The sequence below is a fragment of the Lepidochelys kempii genome, chromosome 9 (assembly GCF_965140285.1).
Source record: "Lepidochelys kempii isolate rLepKem1 chromosome 9, rLepKem1.hap1, whole genome shotgun sequence".
Taxonomy (NCBI): Eukaryota; Metazoa; Chordata; order Testudines; family Cheloniidae; genus Lepidochelys; species Lepidochelys kempii.
The window spans coordinates 61,508,302-61,530,965 of NC_136388.1; the positions used below are offsets into that span (position 1 = coordinate 61,508,302).

At 49.9% G+C, this 22,664-nt stretch overlaps 1 protein-coding gene across 1 annotated transcript; it reads right to left on the reverse strand.

Annotated features, from left to right (window-relative positions):
• Positions 1–6,563: 6,563 nt before the first annotated feature.
• On the reverse strand, positions 6,564–7,550 carry GPR119 (G protein-coupled receptor 119). The gene has a single exon (XM_073358701.1). It carries the CDS (start codon positions 7,548–7,550, stop codon positions 6,564–6,566), a length of 987 nt encoding a protein of 328 aa, XP_073214802.1.
• Positions 7,551–22,664: the final 15,114 nt, after the last annotated feature.

Genomic DNA, 22,664 nt, shown 5'->3' on the forward strand with positions numbered 1-22,664 from the left:
CCTACTATTTTTTTTTTTTCTGTGGGTGCTCCAGGACTGGAGCACCCACGGAGTCAGTGCCTATGGGTGCAGGTATTGGACGCATTTCCGTGGGACACCAGTGTGCTGCCGGGGTGTGGGTGAGGGAGGCTGCCTCTACAGAGGTACTCAGGCACCAGCGGTAGATGCAGGCAGGACACCCCCTTCCCTCTCTCACTGGCACTGCTCACTTTCTTCCCCTCTTGAGCCTGATAAAACCAACACAGTCTTGACTGGAGAGACGAAATGGCTGAGGTAATCTCTCTTTTTGGACCCTGTTGGTGAGAGAGAGAGAGAGAAGCTTTCAAGCTTACACAGAGTTCCTCTGATGGGCTGGGAAAAGTACCAAGAGTATCACAGCTAAGGACAAGGTGGAACAGATAGTTTAGCATAAGTAGTTAGCACATATTCTAAGGGACCATTCAAGAGCAGGCTCCGTCCATACAGTGCCTATCCCCAAGTCATTGCATGGCTGCGGTCTCAGAGAGAAGGGCATGGCTGGGCGTGGAACTCCACCCCTCTGCTCTGTCAGAGCGCTAGCTCTCAGATCGGCATCTGGCAGAGCAATGGCTTCCTCCCCTGTCCCAGGTCCCATTGGGATGCACAGCTCCCATCACACAGCTCTCCCCTTCCAGTAAGCGCCATGATCCTTCATCTTGTATCTCATCTGACTCGGTCCACAGAGGTGTTCTCCTCTCTCCCATGTCAGCCTGGGATCTGGTCCAGAGACCTGAGGCATCTGCACAGGCACAAGAACATGCTTTTATACAATCTAATTTGCACCTGCTAAACTTCTGCTCCAAAGAGACCCAGTAACAGATGAATCCCCCAATCCTGGTGAGAACACCCAGCAGTCTAATTTCTCCAGGATGTTGTCTCCCACCCATAATCATACAAAGAAAGTGGTTCTTTGGGTACTTTCCCCCTTTCCGTGATGGGCTAGATATGGGGAACTTGACTTGTAACAGGATTACATTACCCTGAAAGGGCAGCTCCATCTTGGTCTACGTTGTCCAGTGTGTATTTACATGTCCCCCAGCACACAACTTGGTGACTGGGCACATGTAGTAGTTTTGCCCACCTGCACAAACTTGTTATTTAAGTTGTGCATGAGTACGCTCCTGAACACTTGGCTCCCTTTTCCCAAATTTCACTCCAGCTCCCTTGAGCTGAGGATAAGACAAGAAGCCATGGGCTTAAATTGCAGCAAGGGAGGTTTAGGTTGGACATTAGGAAAAACTTCCTAACTGACAAGATAGTTAAGCACTGGAATAAATTGCCTAGGGCGGTTGTGGAATCTCCATCATTGGAGATTTTTAAGAGCAGGTTAGACAAACACCTGTCAGGGATGGTCTAGATCAGGGGTTGGCAACCTTTCAGACGTGGTGTGCTGAGTCTTCATTTAGTCACTCTAATTTAAGGTTTCGTGTGCTGGTAATACATTTTAACGTTTTTAGAAGGTCTCTCTCTATAAATCTATATTATTTAACTAAACTAGTGTTGTATGGAAAGTAAACAAGGTTTTTAAAATGTTTAAGAAGCTTCATTTAAAATTAAATTAAAATGCAGATCTTATCAGTTTAGTGCAGTGGTTCTTAACCTGGGGTGCACACACCCCTGGGGGTGCGAGATGCCCTTTCTGGGGGTGCGAGACCTGCCAGATTTTTTTAGAAGGTAAATCATCAAAAACACAAATTAAGCACAGGCACATAAGTACAACTACTTTGTGTCATCAAACCTATGTATTTATTAACATTATACATTTTTTAACCATTACTGTAACATACAATTTTTTTAAGTTTTCAAGTTTTTAAGCTAATTGTAGTGTAATTTTTTATAAGGGCTGCAGAGTGCTGGGCCCAGGCCAGGAGCAGAGCCCTGGGCTGGCTGCCAGTACCCCAAGCCAGCAGGAAGGCTGAGCAGGGCCGGAGGCCCGGACCCCAGATGGCAGGGGGCCGGGTGGCTGGAACCCCAGGCCAGCAGCAGGCTGAGCGGGGCAGATGGCTGGGACCCCAGCTGGCAAGGGACCGGTGGCCGGAACCCCGGACTGTCAGCAGGCTGAGCTGGGTGGCGGACAGAACCCCAGACCGGCAGCGGCTCACCCGCTGCCGGTCTGGGGTTCCACCGTCTCCTGCCAGTCGGGGTTCCAGCCGCCAGACCCGCTCAGCCTGCTGCCATCCAGGGGTTCTGTTCACTCAGGCTGGCAGCGGGCTGAGCGAAGCCAGTGGATGGAACCCCAGACCAGCGGCAGGCTGAGCGGTCTTGGGTTCCGTCTGCTGGCTCCTACCAACCGGGGTCCTGGCCTCTGGCCCCACTCAGCCTGCTGGTGGCCTGGAGTTCCGTTCACCCAGACAGGCCGCAGGCTGAGCAGGGCTGGCGGCCAGGACCCCGGCTTGGCAGCAGTATGCCGGTAAAAATCAGCTCACATGCCGCCTTTGGCACGAGTGCCGCAGGTTGCTGAGCCCTGGTCTAGATAATACTTAGTCCTGCAGTGAGTGCAGGGGACTGGACTAGATGACCTCTTGAGATCGCTTCCAGTCCTATGATTCAGTTCCCTCCATTCCTTTCATGCCATATTTCCTTGAGTACGGTTCATATAGTTTTCCATGACTCCTAACCACCTACAAAGAGCAGCATTCTCCTGAATTAACATAGTGGAAATATTTCAGCAAGGATCAAGCCCATTTTTAGAAGCATCTCCACCAACCCCCGTTGCCTATGCTGTGTGAGGAGTTTAGTTCATTCTCTCATTATCCACCACAGATATCCTGGCAACTGAAATGTCAAAAGCCAAGTGCAGTTGTGACGTAGATGACTGTCAGTTGCCGTTCTGTAAGTGAGTGTGAATGCGCTTGATTCACCCAGATTGCAGGTCAGTTGAACTGTTATCCCCGCAGGCACAGGCTGTAAGTCAGCTCTCATAGATAGCAATTCAGAGTAATTTCCAGTCATTATGGAAGATATGAGGAGGAAATGAATTGCCTAACCTAGCTTATGCACTAGCAGAATTAATGTGGCTCAGGAATTCCCCAGTGCAGAAAGTGTAACTATGGTAACCTTCCAAATCAATCCCTTGTTTTCTGAATCATCGTCCCGCTGTACAGGTAATGCCTGGCAGGCCTTTCTCTTGCAAATTTCCATATTCTTCCACATCTTTCCCTAGAAGTGCCACCTATTGGTGCTTTGCCATGCCAACTGATTACAGAATTCGTTCATCAATGGAGTGCGCTTTCCAGTCTCTGCCCCTCCTGGGGGATTCTCCATGGGATGAGATGCTCCGGCCTTTCATTTTCTCTTAATTTTTCCTTTAACTTCCAAATCCAAAATTACAAAATACCCTCTTGGAACACCCTGGCTGGTGTCTGTGTCCATCAGGAAAAAAACAAGCCAACAGAGGGATCTGGAGTGAGGGGGGAGTTTTCCTCCCAACTCTGCCTGACCCCAAACCCATGGCAGCTTCCTCCACAGCTCCTGGGGCTGAGGAGGTGCTGGTATGCTGTTGTAGGCTGACAGAGCGGTGCAGGATAGGGCTGTGGGGAAAGCTTGTTCTGTGGCTCTATATCCATAGCTGAGAAATGGGCTTTATTAACACCCCTATCCCCTGGATCAATCTGCTGGGAAGTGGGGAAGGCGGCTGAGCGTGGGACTGTGGGAAGCCAGAAGCTGGCTGGGCATTAATGCTGCTGTTTCAGTGTTAAATGGGCACTCTTGGAGGAGACCTCGGTCTGGGGTGGACATGTGCCCTTTGATATTACTTTGTTTATTTCCTTTGCAATGTTCCTGAGGAATGGAGTGGATCTGACTCAGCGTTAGGGTAAGCAGGCACGGCTGCCCATTGACTTTGATTGTTACCCAGGTCTGCCCTTGCCTGCCTGTGGCAGGCATGCTCCCAGAATGGGAGCAAGTGCTGCTTATGTAGCCCCCATGCGGAGGGTGAGGACTCCTGCTCCGGGAGCAGCTGCTCTCAGAGGACAACAATCTTGCCTTCTTTGGGTGATGTCATTTCAGCCATTGGGCTTCATGTGGGTGAAGTGCAGGGGAGCCTGGGGTGGGGGTGGGGGGGATGGGGAGAAGAGGACATGCTGGTTGCACTCAGCACTACAGTGATTCTGGGATGTAGAGCCTGGGTAAGGCTGGCAAAGTCGAATCTCGCCCCAAATCAGTGCATTTCCTTAGTGGCTCCTCTTTTTGGTGCCCATTCTATTTTCTCTGTATTCCCTAAACTGCAGTGTCCACTCCCTTCTCTCATGCAACCCGGGCATGGAAATGGCCTCACATCATGAGCTTTTTTATTTTCTGCCATGCTCCCGTGTGACTCTGAGGGGCGAGGCCTCCTCCCTTGTGTACAATCAGGTACGTCTGAGTTTGGAACTCCTCTGGTTGTGCGCGCTCACAGTTCTGATCTTCCAGCTTGCTCTCTGGAGCTGGGGTCTGGGCTCACTTGTGTGGGTCTGAGCAGCGCTCGGCAAAGGGCTGAATGCACCTTTCTCTAGATCACTTGATGGAAGTGCTGAATAATGTAGGTTCCCCTATGGAGGCCCAAGCCAAAATGTTCTTGTCACTAATGGAGGAAGCCAAGGTGGGTGTGGTAATCTTTTTTATTGGACCAGTTTCTGCGGGTGGAAGGTACAAGCTTTCGAACTACACTGAGTTCTTCCTCAGGTCAGGGGAAGGAAGCAGCGTGTCTGAGTTCAGTGACAATTGTGGATCTTGTCACTAATAGTTACTCTCTGTGCCCAGTCCCACTAGCTTCGCCTCTTCCTCCTGTTTGCTAAGAAACATTGCTTTGTATATCTCTTATGTGGCATTTAGTTTATTTAGTGCTTTGTGACAGACAAGTATACTCTCTCCATTTCCCTCCATCTGTCTCTGTCTCGCGCTCAGCGCTGATGGCCAAGCAGACTGTTTGGCTTTTATAAACCTGTGAAGTAGCTATGTCTCATGCAGATTCAATTTGCTCAGTCTAGGCACTTACGTGGCCCTCACGTTCATCGTACTGGAATGTCCCAGAAACAATGGGGGAGGACAGGTGCTGTGTTCCAGTTTGGGCACTGTAGTACCTCAGAGAGACTGGTACTTTGCAGGGAATAGAGAGACGAGAAAGAAATTATCAGAGAGGGGATGAGTTAAGAAAGAGCAAGAAACATTTGGAGGGGCCCAGTTTATCACTGGTGTAACCCTTCTGAAGGCAATTGGGTGACATCAGGGACATTTCTGACCCATTCTGTCTAGCATGGAGTGTGCTGCTGTCTGAAGGGGATAGAAAGTCCGTATTGGCGTTGTCCCTTCCTGCCCGATGGTGAATGGTGACGGCGTAGGGCTGCAGAGCCAAGTACCACCGCATAAGCCTGGCATTAGTGTCCTTCATCTTACTGAGCCACTTCAGGGGTGCATGGTCCATAACCAATATAAAGGGGGCCCCGAGGATGTAATAGCCCACTTAACAGAGTAATTCCTTTCTCTGTGGAACAGCTTCTGACTGAGGTATATGATAGGGTGTTCCTCCCCGTCCACCTCCTGGGAGAGGACTGCCCCAAGCCCTACTCCTGAGGCATCGGTATGAATGATGAATCCACGATGAAAGTCAGGGCTGAAGAGTTCTGGCTTGCTACTCAGCCGTTCTTTGATGGTTTGAAAGGCCTTCTCACGTTCATTGGACCAGCAAACTCCGTAGGGGTTGTCTTTGGTCAGGAGCTCTGTCAGAGGGGTGGCAATGGTTGCGAAGTGGGGTACAAACTGCCGGTAATATCCAGCCTCTTTGTGGTCGGCGCCTGATATTCCTGGAGTGCTTGGACTTTTCCGATGAGGGGTCGTAACTATGCTACTATTTCAGAGTAACAGCCGTGTTAGTCTGTATTCGCAAAAAGAAAAGGAGGACTTGTGGCACCTTAGAGACTAACCAATTTATTTGAGCCTAAGCTTTCGTGAGCTACAGCTCACTTCATCGGATGCATGTATGGTTAAATTGGTTAGTCTCTAAGGTGCCACAAGTCCTCCTTTTCTTTATGCTACTATTGTTAGAGCATTAGCTCGGACAGAGTTCATGCAGGTCCGCCTACCAGAGCTGGGAATTACACTTCCAGCTGCAGTGTAGACAAACCCTAAACCTGGGAAGGGAGGGAGGAGGGCTGTTTTCACAGGACTCTGGGGGTAAAACCAAGAGTCAATGGACTTAACCTTAACCAAGGCCAAGTATAGGTGTTGAACTAGGGGAAGTGTCCAGAGGGCATAGCCATATGGACACAGAGCTGATTGCCAGAGAGTGGTTCCTGGCAAACTCACCGCTATGGACCAAGGCTGTTTGTATAAGTGGCCATTAATTTTGGTGCCCAACTTGAGACATGCCAGATCAGTGGGTGCTTCTGAAACTGTGGTTGCAACATTTACATTAGTGCTGAATTTGGCCTTGCCAGTGTCTGCAAAATGGAGCCCAAAAGCCTGGCCCAGACATCCCAGCAAGTTCCTTCCATCTCGGTACCCTCCGAGCCTGTGACTCTGCCAGGGGAGGAAGAGGAGAAAAGCCCACATTTCCTTTCCTTACCGTATCACTCCTGGAGCTGTGGGTGGGATATGGCACGAATTGGCGCTGGACCCCTGCTGGGAACCCGAGGGCCACGCTCCATGTGGAAGAGAGGGAAAACTTTCCTCTTCACGCACAAGCACAGCTGGTAGATCTGCAGCCGCACCTCCTTCTGCCAGTAGGCGTAGATCAGCGGGTTCAGCAGAGAATTGCAGAGCCCCAGCAGCCACAGGTACCTCTCAATGACATCGTATGGGAGGCACTTCTGGCACATGGTCTTCACAATGCTAGCTATGAAGAAAGGGGACCAAGACAGCACAAAGCACCCGATGAGAATAGCCACGGTCCTCACGGCTTTCATGTCACTGGTGTTATGAGGCGAAGGACTGTTCCCTGACAGCCCAACCTGTGCCACTTTTCGGATGTGCTGTACGTGCAGAGAGGCAATTTTCAGGATGTCACAATACAGGTAAATGAAAATGAACAAAGCTGGGAAGAACCCGATACAGAAGACGATGAGCATGTATGTGGGCTGGAAAACTCCAAAGAAAGTGCACTTCCCCTCGTAGCTCTGCTGAAAGCCCTGCACTATTACTGGGAGAAAGCCAATAAAGCAGGCAGCCAGCCAGAGACCCATAATGCAGGCACCAACTACCAGGCCACTCATGATTCGGAAGTACTGGAAAGGTCGTTTAATGGCCAAGTATCTGTCAAAAGTCACCATGATCATGGTGAGTATGGAGGCAGCTGAAGGGGAGATGATGAAGGCCATCCTCAGGATGCAGACCATCTTCGGTGGGGGGTGTCTGTGTGCGGAAAGCTCGTCTGTGACCAGCCCAGTGATTGTGACACCAACCAAAGAGTCTGCAACTGCGAGGTTCAAGACAAAATACAGTCCTGTGCAGCCGTTCTTCTGGATCAGCCTAAACAAAGCAACAGCAACAAGTGTATTTGTAGCAATAATGAGAGAGGCCAAAACAGAGAGAACCACTCCAAACACAAAGCCATCCATAGCTAATCTCTCATAAGGACATGGCAGATCCAACCTTACTGACTTGACTCCATGGCATTCCCTGGGCTTGCTACCAGAATCACAGATCAGCTAGGAATCCTGGGGAAAAACATGTCCTGGAGAAACGTCAGACAGTCGCCGTGCAATGGTCCTGGGCTCAGCTATAAGAGCTGACTTGGAAAGCTCAGTGCATGAGGGTGTACTTGTCTCCTCTCTGGTTAGGGAGCCCATGAGGTTGAACCGTGCCTATGTATCCCCAGCTGTCAGCGGACTGGAACTGCAAGGCTCATGCTGCCAGCAGCAGCCAGTGACCAGGTCTAGTCCTGCCCCTCCAGGAACCCAGTTACCAGACAACTCCAGAGAAGGGAGGGGAAATGCTCTCGCTGCTTGCCAGGCTGCTCTGACAACCAGCTGGGTGGCTCAGCATCCCATCTGCATTCATAGCATCACCCCAGGGGTTGGCGGACTGCAGCAGGCTGTGCAGAGTCTATGCTGGGTCTGATGAGAGCAATCACAGTGAACGATCCCACCAGGAGCTCCAGACCGACAATGCCAATGCTGTTTTCCATCCAGGACAATCACCCAATCCTTTGTAGTTATTGTCACACATCCCAGCTCATAACTCAGACATCCCATGTGCCCCCTTCCGGCCCCACACATCCAGAATCCCTCCACATGCTGCTGCTGTTTCTTCCCCAATGTCTTTAAGGTCCGTTCATTCTTTTCTCCACCCACAGCTAAAGCTGCTGGAATACAGGGGTGTTGGGAGATGACCAAACAATTGTTATTAGAATTCATTTTTTTTACAGCACCTAGATGTGGGTGGGGCACTTTCCAGCCCCCTCAGAAAGACACAGCCCCTGCCCCAAAGAGCTAGCCTGCTGCATTTGGGGGTAAGGAACAAGGTGTGGAAGGACAAAGGCTGCAACATCAGGGTAACAAAGTTAGGCACATGAATATCTTTGTGAAACAAGAACTGGATTCTGCTGCCCAGCTCCCTAGAACCAGACTTTGGGGTTGTCATGGTTCCCAAGGTAACTGCACCTCTGACTGCTTCATGGCCTCTGTAAGGGCCCCCCCGCACTGTTGTCTCAGGCCATCACCTTTCTCAGGTTCCTGGCGGAAATCTCTCCGCCTCTCCCTTCAGACTGGGGCCTTCGGCTGCAGACTTCCGCATTTCACTGTGATGATCTCAGCAAGGCTGGCTTCAGCTCAGCACCTGCTGTCCTGTCCTGCCAGGGGCAATGACAGGGTAAACCAGTGGCCAGCCAGCTCTCAGGAAGCAAAGTCCTATTTTATATTCAGAACAAAAGCATGACAGAGAAAACATTTTAAAAACAATATAGAGCCTATATGCAGGGCTGGCTTTTGGGCATTGCCCATCTTCCACCTGGAGGCTCTGGCAGGTTTCAGAGTAGATCAGATCCTCCCCAGGACCTGCCCCTCCAGTCACAGTCTTACGACCATTCATGGATCAAGGGTGAATGACCATCTCCATGACACGTTGGTCACTTTATGCAGTTCTCCATTCTTTGTCTCCCAAGCCCCTTGAACCAGGTCCAGCCAGTCGGTGTCATTTCCCAGAGGGGAAGGGAAGGGTAAAATGTCCCCAGACTTGTCACCTGCCTAGCGACTGACATTCGTTACCCTGGTGACTTTAGTTCCTGCAGGAAACCCGGTAACTCCTCCGCTGCGACAGGAACACAATTGCAAGCCCTCCGATAAGGATGCATATAGCATTTGTAAAGTAAATGTAACAGGCTTTACATGGTTCATGTGTCCACAGGATCTGTCAAAGGGGCTCATTCCTGAAATGTTGCCTCTGAAGGCAGGAAACTGCACCCCACCTGCATTTGGAGATCGTCCCCTTCAGAGTACCTGCAACTAACCTGGCAGCTGCTGTCGCCTCTCCAGCAGGAGCCTGTGAGGGATGTGTGGTGCATCTGCCGGAGGAGCAACCTCCTGCTCTGGCTGCTGTTGGGTGCCTCCCTCTCACTGCTGCTCTAGAGATTGAGCTCTGCCTCGTGATGCAAGTGTTTCTGTGCTTCCCCATCTCCGAGGCACATCATCCTGTCTGTGGCACTGAGCAGCCACCCAGCCTGGGGTCACGTTTGGGTTCAGTGGCTGTCTGGCATTTAAAGGAAAGGGTGGTGTCCACACACATTTCTACAAGAACATCAGGATATTGGTTCTTTGGGTTCCATGGCTTTTTCTGCCATTCCCAATATCTTACAGATGGGTTAACTGCGTCCAGGAACATATCCTGACAGCTCAGTCAAGCCCTGCCCTAAGGTCTTTCTCCGACGCACCCAGGCAAGCCATCCTGCACACAGCAAAAAATTTGGAGTATAAGCCATTGGCTTGGGGATCAGAGGCTGCCCCCAGCCCTCCCTGTGATGCCAGTGTCACCGCAGGTACTGTGCCCTGGGAGCCATCTCTCCATTCTGTTACCCCAAGACACCATGTTTATAGTGCTCCATGTGTCTCTTTGTTGCTGTTCTGGGGCAATAAGAAATAGAAAATAATAAGACCCTCCAGCCCTGTCCTAAGATCTCTTCTTCTCTTTAGTGAGATCAAATTTAAAAAGTGATTCCGTAGCAGCTATTCAATATCCAGCCTTAATTCCTTCTTCTGCCTTGTTCCTGTGCATTTTACCTGGTATTTATTTATCCCAATACATTTCAAAGCCCTTCTCCCTTTTCCCACAGCCCTTTTGGCAGCAGGAGTTCCTTCTGCTCTTTCCCTGGCCCTTGGGCTGCTTTTTATTTCTTTAAACTTAAGTCACAGTGACATTAACTGCACTGCCTCCCTGGGCAATTGACTGACACAAGCCATGCGAATATTGTCATGCTAGATTGTTGAGAGTCTACTGTTGTTTACTTCCTGGCAGTCTGCTAACAAGGGTCTGATAGGGGTTTGTTTCCATAGGGTGGGTCACCCTTGGTGAAATAGTTCACAAAAGGAATCCGGACAAATTATTGCTTGTTTGTATGTCATTTGACTTTTCTGTCATCCTAGGCAACGTGAACTCTGGCTCATCATGTAACGAGAACACTTGGAGTGCAAAGGAGGGGGAAGGTGCTCCTGGACTGGAGTCGGAGGATTGCATACTCACTGGACATTGCTGTCGATGACAAGGGCACAAAATGCTGGGCCACAGAGAATCCCTCCTTTCCCCCCAAAAGGATCACAGAGGAGCTGGACTCATTTGCAACTGACCAATTGTGAAGATGCGTAGTGGGAGAACTGTCCCATGGGGTGAAGCAGGCATAGCTGATGCCTGTGCCAACGGTCGCCCACTCTAGCACAGGTGTGTGTTGCAGCGTGGGAGTAAAGCTGGCCCAGAGCTTGCCCTAGGATCTGCAGCAGGTCAGCCCTGACCGTGTTCTTAACCAAATGGGCTGGCCCTGAGCACTGATTGTACCTGTGACCCTAAGAGCCCTGTGCTCACACGCTACACTCCACTGTAATAATCTTTGTATAACATATGCCTTGTGCAGTATCATCTGCAAACTAAAAACTCACTGGTCAATAACATCATGGTAAAATGTCTCCTTAAAGGTCTGATCCAGCTCCTGCTACAGTCAGTGGGAGTTTCTTCACAGACCTCGCTGGGAGTAGGATTGGGCCCTAAGCCAATAAAGAATTGCCTGTCGCAACCCCAGGACATTGCTAAGCCCAGGGCGCCTGCATTCTGCAGTGTACAAGAGACCTGGCTAGACAGGGCTCTGGTTATATAGTGTTATCAGCTCTCCCAAGGTTTTCCCACTTATGGGATTATGGCTGGGGGCAGCTTGGAGCCCTTCTGGCAATGCCAGAGACGTGCTAGTGAATTTGAGCCCTGATTGGTTGCTCATCCCGCTCACCTGCCTCCTGGGGCAGCATTACTAGACCTGCTGCAGAGATGGCTCTCTTCCTCCCTGGGGCAACCTAAAGCTGTTCTCACAGAAGGGGTGGGGGGAACAAAGAGCTCCGCAGCTCAGGGCAGCTCCTTCCCCTCCCTGCTCCTCCCTGCAGCACTTGGCCTGGGTAGGGCAGAGGGTGGTGAAGAGTCCCTGCAGCCCCCCAGCCTGGAAGAGTGGGTGAAGAACCCCAGGAGGAGCAGAGGTGCATCGGGAGAGCACTGAACTGATGGGGTGGGGGCTGAACTGGGGATTGGGAGGACTGAACAGGGGTTGGACAGGGCTGAGCTGATGAACTGTGCGGTGGGAGCTGAGCTGATGGGATGGGGACTGGGTGGGGGCAGAATTAATTGCTGGCAGAGGATGGGCAGCTATGGGGGTGAGAGCTCCTGCAGTGAGGGCCAAAATCACCTTACCCAATACATCTGGGAGAGTGGGCAACATGATTGATCACCCACACACTGGGCATGGGCACAGGGAGTTCAACAATCAAAAGGCAGACCAAAAACAATAGAAATTGTGACGCTGGCAGGCCAGGGGCCAGCTCTTGCCAAGGCTTTAGGCCTCAGCCGGGCACTGACAAATTCATTGCTGGAAACCAGTCTGTGTCACCTGTGTGTCAGTGTGACTAAGATGGGTATTGGACTCATAACCATGAGTTTAGGGTTTGGATTTCATGAATTGTTTGCAAGTTGCTGCCTGCATTAATGTCACATAATATGTTTATCACACGCTATAAGGTAATATCGAAGTTTTTGCTTTATAACTGTAACAACTGTTTGCTCTGAAACTGTGCACCTGTCAGGAGGGATCGTCCCTGGCCCATCAAGAAGGCCTATCAAAATTAAATGGTCCATTGTAGGACATCCCAATACAAAGACTTTGCTTATTGGCCCTGCACACCCATGAAAAGGCTACGTGCAAAAGGGCTCATCCCAGTAGCTTGAATTCTGGAAGAAGGAAATAAAGATAGTGGACAAGAAAATTTTTGATCTGTTTTGCTGTTTGGACTCTCACATGGCTATGAAACAGAATCAGAGATCCCCAGAATCAACCTGGTTTAGCGCTAAAAGACATTCAGAGCTGGCAGATTACTACAACTCTGTCACTTTTTAAAACCATACACAGACTGTAACTCATTTGTGTATATATGTTTGTTTGCTTTAACCTTGTAATAACGCTCTCATTTCTTTTTCCTAGTTAATAAATCTTTAGTTAGTTTAGTAAAGGATTGGTTATAGGTGTTGTCTTAGGTGAGAGATATAAGGTATAAATTGACCTGATGTAAGTGATTGGTCTCTTGCGACTGGAAGTAACCTGCATATTTTGTGATCTTTGGTGTATAGCAACCAATTATCACTAAGTCTAGCTTGCCTGGGTGTCAAGATAGATTGGAGTGGCCAAGGGGACTGTCTAGGAATCCATGGTAAGGCTGTTATAGTGCTTTAGGAGTTTACATTTGTTACTGGTTGGGGATATCTAATTATAGGACATACAGGCAGTTTGCGGTCTCTGTCCTGCTTCTTGACAGTTTGCCCTGAGGTTGGCACGGATGGTCATGAGCCACTCCAGACAGCATGACAATAATCTTTAAAAAACAAAAATCTCATGATTTTCTGGGGCTTGCCTCAGGCTTACCAGTTAACCAACTTTAACTGTTAAACCCTGGCCCTGGCCATGCCACTCCAGACCCCGGCCGCACCACACCAGACTGCGCTGGCTGGATCCTGGTCCTGGTTGTGCCAGACCCCACTGTGCTGGCCAGACCCCGGCCACACCACGCCGGACCCCACTGCGCTGGCCGCACCCTGGCCGCATGCTGGCCACGCTGCATCGGACCCCACTTCGCTGGCCAGACCCTGTCCCCAGCCGTGCCACGCTGGACCCCGGCTGCACCATACTGGACCTCGGCCATGGTGGCCAGACTCTGGCTGCGCCAGACCCCAGCCATGGCCCCACCCAGCCGGCCGGCCGACTCCAATCCTAGCTCCTGCCTCACTGGCCAGAGCAACCCCAGCCTCTCTCCCTTTAATCAGCTAACTGGTTAAACAATAGAATTTGAATAGTTCAAATGGTTAGCTTTTAAACTATATTTACATCCCTACTTCAAAACCAGTCACATAAGAGGTGCCAGCACCCACTGACTCCAATAGCTCCTGTTACTTCTTCCCATCCTGGAAATCAGATGCAAATATAATCATCTCAGTGTGAAGTGGAACTTACCAGAACATGGTGTCAGAGTAGCAGCCGGGTTAGTCTGTATCCGCAAAAAGAAAAGGAGTACTTGTGGCACCTTAGAGACTAACCAATTTATTTGAGCATAAGCTTTCGTGAGCTACAGCTTACTTCATCGGATGCATTCAGTGGAAAATACAGTGGGGAGATTTATATACACAGATGAAACAATGGGTGTTACCGTACACACTGTAAGGAGGGTGATCACTTAAGGTGAGCTATTACCAGCAGGAGAGCGGGGGGGATAAACACCCCCAGAGAGCAGGGGAGACAAGGTGCCCTCCCCACGTGGGGGCAGACTCATGGGCTCTTGGGGCTACTGGTACAGCCACAATAACCAGGGACTGATTTGGGACGGGGGGAGGGGCAGGCTGAGGATCTCTGAGATAAGAACTTCACAACATTAGGGACTTTTGTTTCAAACCGGGATAAGACACCATGGGGCAGCCCTGATGTACTGCAGGGCAGAGCAGCTACACAGGAGTGGCCCCTGCAACCCCGCCACGGAAACAAGTCCTAAAACACATGCAGTCCCAGACACCGTGCTGAGTCTAAATGGAACCTTGGCCATGTCCCAGAGTCAGAGCTTGTCCCACAGACAGCGTCTGGCCCACAGCCGGAGCCCACCCCACAGCCAGAGCCCATCTCCTAGCCCCCACACATCCCCAAGCCAGAGCCAGGCCTCACTGTGACAGAGAACCTGGGAAATGCATAACCACCTGGGGACACGACAGAATGGGCCTGAAGTGCAAAGAGCACCAAGGCCTAACCCAGGGGATAGAGGGGGCACCCTACATCACTGGAGGGTAAAGGTATTTCCAGTGGGTCAGGGCTGTTGGAAGAAGCTGGGTGGCACTTCATCCGCTCAGTGGCAAGCATCCACAACTCACCCTTCCTCCCAATGGATAATTCCTCCCTCATTCCTTCCAACTGCCAGTTGCTCCTGTGCTTCCCCTGCCTAACTTCCCTCCTCACTGTTACTCACTCTTGCATTACCCAGTGACAAACACCCGCACCCCGCCATTCCCTTTCACCACACACTGACAAACACACATATCCATCCCCCAGGCTCCTCCTGATGTGCAAACCTGACATTACCCTCCTTGACAGTCCTTCTTACTCGTGTCTAGCCCACTAGCCCCTGGGTCAGCTCCTGTCCCAGTGGAACTCCCTTCCTGTGATGCTGGGAAGAAAGGTGTCTCGGTTGTTTGGAGCAGAGTCTGTGGACCCTCATAAGAGGTGGAGCTGATCTGGCCTGTGATGGGGTGTATTTACCCTGCACTGGACCTGCAGGGCTTAATTACACCCTGTGAACCAAGAAGGCCATGCCCCCTCACCCTTGCTGGGCATGCGCTGACTGGAGGCAGACTATAAAAGAGGGCAGCCCAGCTCAGTCTGGGCTGACCAGGGAGGAGAGTGGAGGTGTGTTGCAGACTCCTGCTCCGAAGCTGTTAGAGCCCCAGGCTGCAGAGACCAGCCATGCTAACACCCCAGTGAGCAGAATCATAGATTCATAGAATAACAGAGTTGGAAAGAAAAGGAGTACTTGTGGCACCTTAGAGACTAACCAATTTATTTGACCATGAGCTTTCGTGAGCTACAGCTCACTTCATCGGATGCATGCCGTGGAAACTGCAGCAGACTTTATTTATACACAGAGAATATGAAAAAATACCTCCTCCCACCCCACTGTCCTGCTGGTAATAGCTTATCTAAAGTGATCATCAGGTGGGCCATTTCCAGCACAAATCCAGGTTTTCTCACCCTCCACCCCCCCACACAAATTCACTCTCCTGCTGGTGATAGCCCATCCAAAGTGACAACTCTTTACACAATGTGCATGATAATAAAGTTGGGCCATTTCCTGCACAAATCCAGGTTCTCTCACCCCCTCACCCCCCTCCCAAAAACCACACACACAAACTCACTATCCTGCTGGTAATAGCTCATCCAAAGTGACCATTCTCCCTACAATGTGCATAATTAAGGTGGGCCATTTCCAGCACAAATCCAGGTTTTCTCACATCCCCCCCACCCCCATACACACACAAACTCACTCTCCTGCTGGTAATAGCTCATCCAAACTGACCACTCTCCAAGTTTAAATCCAAGTTAAGCCAGAACATCTGGGGGGGGGGGTAGGAAAAAACAAGAGGAAATAGAGTTGGAAAGGACCTCTGGAGGCCATCTAGTCCAACCCCTTGCTCAGAGCAGGACCAATCCCAACTAAATCATCCCAGCCAGGGCTTTGTCAAGCTTGACCTTAAAAACTTCTAAGGAAGGGGATTCCACCACCTCCCTAGGTAACGCATTCCAGTGTTCCACCACCCTCCTAGTGAAAAAGCTTTTCCTAATATCCAACCTAAACCTCCCCCACCGCAACTTGAGACCATTACTCCTTGTCCTGTCATCTGCTATCACTGAGAATAGTCTAGATCCATCCTCTTTGGATCCACCTTTCAGGTAGTTAAAAGCAGCTAGCAAATCCCCCCTCATTCTTCTCTTCCGTAGACTAAACAATCCCAGTTCCCTCAGCCTCTCCTCATAACTCATGTGTTCCAGTCCCCTAATCATTTTTGTTGCCCTTCGCTGGACTCTCTCCAATTTCTCCACATCCTTCTTGTAGTGTGGGGCCCAAAACTGGACACAGTACTCCAGATGAGACCTCACCAATGTTGAATAGAGGGGAATGATCACGTCCCTCGATCTGCTGGCAATGCCCCTACTTATACACCCCAAAATGCCATTGGCCTTCTTGGCAACAAGGGCACACTGTTGACTCATATCCAGCTTCTCGTCCGTTGACTCATATCCAGTGTCACCCCTAAGTCCTTCTCTGCAGAACTGCTGCCTAGCCATTCAGTCCCTAGTCTGTAGTGGTGCATTGGATTCTTCTGTCCTAAGTGCAGGACTCTGCACTTGTCCTTGTTGAACCGCATCAGATTTCTTTTGGCCCAATCCTCCAATTTGTCTAGGTCCCTCTGTAGTACCTGGATGTCTGCTGAGGCCCATGTAGGGGAAGGAGTTGCCAGAAATCTCACCTGCTGAATATCCCAAGGAGATGGAGGACGTGCAGACTTCAGACTGGGGAGGCAGGGTAGGAAGTATCCCATGGGAACCAGACATTGGTCTGCTTGTGATACCAGGAACAGAGTCAGTATGTTTCAGAGGGATACCTGCTGACCCAGTGGTGGGACCACTTGCCACTGATATGGCCCTCAGCTGGGATCTGGTAGAGTAGCGAGGACTTGGGTCCCCATACCCCAGCTGCCAACTGCACCACTGGGCGGTGGCTGCTCCCTTTTGGGCCACAAGGGGGGAAAGTTTATTGCTGACATGCCCCAGCCAGGAGGCTGTGGGACCCTAGATGGTGAGGGCTGCTTGCCCTGTCCTATTAACTCTGGGCCCTAGGACATGCTGTCCTTCTCCAAAGGGCTTAGGGTTACCCCCTGGGTGGTATTTGACTGGCCTGGTTGTTTTTTTAAATAGATTTGCCAGTTGCTAGAAAAATAATGTAATCTGCTGGGGTTTTTTCATGTGGGTCTAAAGATTTGCATTATCATCACAATACATGGGGATATCTAATGTTAAAAGTTTCTGTGTCCAGCTAAAGATGCTGCAGTGTTCCCATTTCTGCAGTTTAAGTGAGAACAGATCAAAACTTGAATATACAGCAGCCATCAGTCACCAACACACAAGTGCACGGTGTGTGAGAGAGAAGGTTTGAGTGATGTGAGAGTGAGATGTGCAATATGACAGGTTTCAGAGTAGCAGCCGTGTTAGTCTGTATCCACAAAAAGAAAAAGGAGTACTTGTGGCACCTTAGAGACTAACCAGTTTATTTGAGCATCCGATGAAGTGAGCTGTAGCTCACGAAAGCTTATGCTCAAATAAATTTGTTAGTCTCTAAGGTGCCACAAGTCCTCCTTTTTCTTTTTGAGATGTGCAATGTTATCAATCTTTGTGTTATCTCGCTAGATACTGTAAATGGCTGTTGAAGGAGGGGTTGCGGAGCTGGGATTGTCGCAGGCTTGCCTTGTGGGGGAGGGGTGGTGCCATTTTTTTTGGCATTTCAAAGGTGATAACCCTACAAGGGCCACCCTGTTGACTTGGGCCAGGCTGCCCTGCACAGGAGGGTAGCCACCTGATGCCCTCCCAACACCCTGCGACAGGGCGTACTTACCGCGTGACATGGCCCCAGTATGGGGCAATGATCTCTGCTATCCACCATGATACCAGACAAGGTGTGGGGGTGGAGGCAGTGAGAGCTCCCTGGTAGATTCTGCACCAGGACCCAGGGGCACGCTACATGATATCTCACCACTTAACAATGGCCATTAACACAGTGAGCACTGAACAAACCAAGGCTCCTAGATACCAGTAACATCTAATGTCAGGGCACAGAGGCAGCCTAGGGCTGCAATCTGTTACTGTTTGGCTTTGGCTGGAGAGCACTTTTCATAAGGTTAATGAGTAATCAGGACAAAGCTGGAACGAGTGAATGACATAGGAGGAAAGGCTCCCATTGAGGTGTCTTTGGCTTGTGCCACAGCGTTTGGTGGGACAGCGCAGAATGGGGGAGTCTCAGCCGCACTCTCCAAGATGGGGAATGTCAGGATCCATGCTCCATACTGCAGCACTGTATCTGGGTTAGCCAGGGTGCTTGAGCCGGGACATAGCTCACAACCTTCGTGTCTGTCAGAGTGTGACAAATGACCAAAATGTAGATCCACTGTCCTTGTGTGCATCACCCCCTAACTTTTAGATGATCAAGTTGTTTAACTATGATGCCTGTTTCAGGGGAAGCTTTCCTGCGGTGTGAATTAAATAACTAAGATTTTAAAAGAGAACATATTCCCTTATGCGTGACCATGAGAAGCCCACTTGGTTGAACCTCGGTCTGTTAGTCCCGCAGCACTGACCTTGGCCACCTGAGCTAGAGGAACACCAGTAGACACTTTTCCAGTGCCTTACTTCACTACCTGCTAGACAGCAGTAGGGCACAGGGGGCCAGGAGTCCTGAGCTCTCTTCCTGGATCCAGGAGGGAGTTCACTTGTACCAACCCCAAATCTGAAAGCAGTGTCATCCCACATTGTATGTACCGGGGGGGGGGGGGAGAAGGGGAGGCACAGCTGGGAAAGAGTTCTCTGGGAGGCTGTTTAAAAACAAAGTTGTGGCTCTCTGAAGCGGCTCAGAATAAAGGAAGCAAACAAAACGCTCCCCCCCAATATAAACCCCCTGGAATTAGCGAGAGGTGACTGTGTCTGTGTGCCTCCCCCACTCGCCACCTGCATTTTCTCTTCCTAGGCTATGTCTACACTTAGAGTGAGGAGTGCGATTCCCAGCATGCACTGATGCACAGATATACTTCCACTAGCGCTCACTGAGCTAGTGAGCTCAAAACACTAGTATAACCACAGTAGAGTGAGCAGCGGTGAAGAGTGGTGTGGGTTAGCCACCCTGAGTACAAACCCACCTGAACCCTGTGTGTACACACAGGCTCATACCGTGACCTGTACTACTGCAGCTACTCTGCTCTTGCTAGCTTGGTGAGAACTGGCAGGAGTATGTTCTCACCAAGCTGGGAATCGCACGCCTAGCTCATAGGGTAACCATAGCTGTGGACTGTATGGTGGTCTTATGGGCAGGGACTGCATCTTCCTATGCTCTGTACGATGTCCAGGGGGCAGGCCTGGAATGCTGTTCATCACAATAGTCCCTGCAGCGATGTATTAGCATGCAGAGTAAAAGGACAGGAGAAGTGCCATTTATCTCACAAAAAGAAAAGGAGGACTTGTGGCACCTTAGAGACTAACAAATGTATTTGAGCATGAGCTTTCGTGAGCCACAGCTCACTTCATCGGATGCATTCAGTGGAAAATACAATCACCCGATGAAGTGGGCTGTGGCTCACGAAAGCTTATGCTCAAATACATTTGTTAGTCTCTAAGGTGCCACAAGTCCTCCTTTTCTTTTTGCGAATCAGACTAACGTGCCTGCTACTCTGAAATTTATCTCACAGTCACAGTCAGAGTCAAAGAGTTTAAAGCCAGAAGGGACCACCAGTTCTTGTAGTCTGACCTCCTGTACATCACAGGCCACCACCACCAGCTACCATCCACACACTGATCCATCAGCCAAAAGGAGACCAAAGTAACACAGCCCACAGGAGACTAGACTATTATGGGCCACAGGCAGAGAATAGCAGGACTGAGGTGCACCAGTGCAGTAATAGGGAAATGATTAAGTGAGAGATACTCCGATAATTCTGATCAATGAGCTGCAACCATGCAGTGCAGAGTAAGGAGATCCGTGCCCCCCATCCCCTACAAGGTCACTGGCAATCTGACCTGGGGGAACATTTCTTCCCTGCCCCACTTAGTGATCAGTTAGACCCTGACCATGTGAGCAAGAAGCAGCCAGCCAAGCACCAGAGAGAGAAAGAATGCTCAGAGCCACCTCAGAGCCCTGTCTCACCCTGGCCAATGTCCCATCTCCAGCTGTGGTCACCCCCGATGCTTCAGAGGAAGGAGATAAACAAAACCAGAACGCATTGTGGGGGAGAATCCTGTCCTGACCCCTGCAGGTGCAGCTGAAACCCCTGAAACATGAGCTTTTAGGCTTGTAAGACACAAACCGGCTGCTGTGCACTGCCCCCTGCCATCACAAGCAATCCCATCATACAGCCAAACTTAGAAATTTGTCCTGCTCTCTCTCAAAACGAATTCAGTTATTTGGCCCCACAACTACTCGTGGGAGACTGCTGCAGAACCTCACTTCTCTGATGGTTGGAAACGGTTCTTCTAATTGCCAGCTGAATTTCTCCATGGCCAGTTTATACCCATTTGTTCTTGTACCAACATTGTCCTTTAAATAGCTCTTCTCCCTTCCTGGTATTTACCCCCCTACTGTATTTATGGCAATGTTTCCCAGGGTACCCAGGGTTGTGAGGCACCTCACTATCACCTGCCCTTAGCATGAGTTTGTGCGTGCTGTGGGTCAGCTCTCTGACTATACCAGCCTCTGGTAACACAAGCCCTCCCCTCCAGGTCATTTACAAACCCACAGGATGCAATTTTCTATGCTGACCAACCCCTTTTCCATTTCCTACAGGCTCTCTACTTCAGGGCTGAAAGTAAAATGGAGCTCTTACCAGAAGGGGCGGGGCCTCAGGCAGAAGGGGGCAGGGCTGGGGACAGCGTCCCCCTGCCAGCCTATCTACACTGCCTGGCCCATGCCGCCCCAGGACAGATACTTCTTTTAAATTGCGCCCCCCCTGCCCCCCACCAATTGGTGGCCGGGGGAGGGGGGGACGGGAGAAAAGGGGCAATGATATTAAACATTGCTTTAACATCGCTGCTCCTTTTCTGTCCCCCCCCCCATCGGCAGCCGTGCCGGGTCGTCACTGCCCCTTTTGTGTCCGTCCGCGTCCCCCCCCGTCCCCCAGCATCAGCAGCCCTGCCAGTAGGGACCTAGCAGGGCTGCGGACGGGGGGGGGGGGGGGAGAAGGGGAGCTCACAAAAGGAGTAGCAACGTTAAAGCACTGCCATGGCAGCACTTTAAAGTCAGTGGTACAGGCTGGTGCTGGCGGCTACATTTTACCGGGATTGTGATCTTACCAGATCTTAGGGATAATGGCAGGATGACAAATGGGAATGAAGATATGGAGGTAGATGTTACCATATTTGAGGTAGAAGTGAAACTCAAACAGCTTAATGGGACTAAATCAGGCGGCTAAGATAATCTTCAAAGAATATTAAAAGAATTGGCACATGAAGTTGCAAGCCCATTAGCAAGAATTTTTAATGAATCTGTAAATTTAATCAGGGGTTGTACTGTATGACTGGAGAATTGCTAACATAGTTCCTATTTTTAAGAAAGGAAAAAAAAAAGTGATCTGGGTAACTACAGGCCTGTTAGTTTGACATCTGTAGTATGCAAGGTCTTAGAAAAAATTTTGAAGGAGAAAGTAGTTAAGGACATTGAGTTCAATGGTAAATGGGACAAAATACAACATGGTTTTACAAAAGGTGCCAAACCAACCTGATCACCTTCTTTGAGAAGGTAACAGATTTTTTAGACAAAGGAAACGCAGTGGATCTAATTTACCTAGATTTCAGTAAGGCGTTTGATACGGTGCCACATGGGGAATTATTAGTTAATTTGGGTAAGATGGGGATCAATATGAAAATTGAAAGGTGGATAAAGAATTGATTAAAGGGGAGGCTACAGCGGGTCCTACTGAAAGGTGAACTGTCAGGCTGGAGGGAGGTTACCAGTGAAGTTCCTCAGGGATCGGTTTTGGGACCAATTTTATTTAATCTTTTTATTACTGACCTCGGCACAAAAAGTGGGAGCGTGCTAATAAAGTTTGCGGATGATACAAAGCTGGGAGGTATTGCCAATTTAGAGAAGGACCGGGATATCATACAGGAGGATCTGGATGACCTTGTAAACTGGAGTAAAATAGTAAGAGGATGAAATTTAATAGTGAGAAGTGTAAGGTTATGCATTTAGGGATTAATAACAAGAATTTTAGTTCTAAGCTGGGGCCGCATCAATTAGAAGTAATGGAGGAGGAGAAGGACCTTGGAGTATTGGTTGACCACAGGATGACTATGAGCCGCCAATGTGATATGGCCGTGAAAAAAGCTAATGCGGTCTTGGGATTCATCAGGCGACGTATTTCCAGTAGAGATAAGGAGGTGTTAGTACCGTTATACAAGGCACTGGTGAGACCTCATCTGGAATACTGTGTGCAGTTCTGGTCTCCCATGTTTAAGAAGCATGAATTCAAACTGGAACAAGTACAGAGAAGGGCTACTAGGATGATCCGAGGAATGGAAAACCTGTTTTATGAAAGGAGACTCAAGGAGCTTGGCTTGTTTAGCCTAACCAAAAGAAGGCTGAGGGGAGATATGATTGCTCTCTATAAATATCAGAGGGATAAATACTGGAGAGGAATTATTTAAGCTC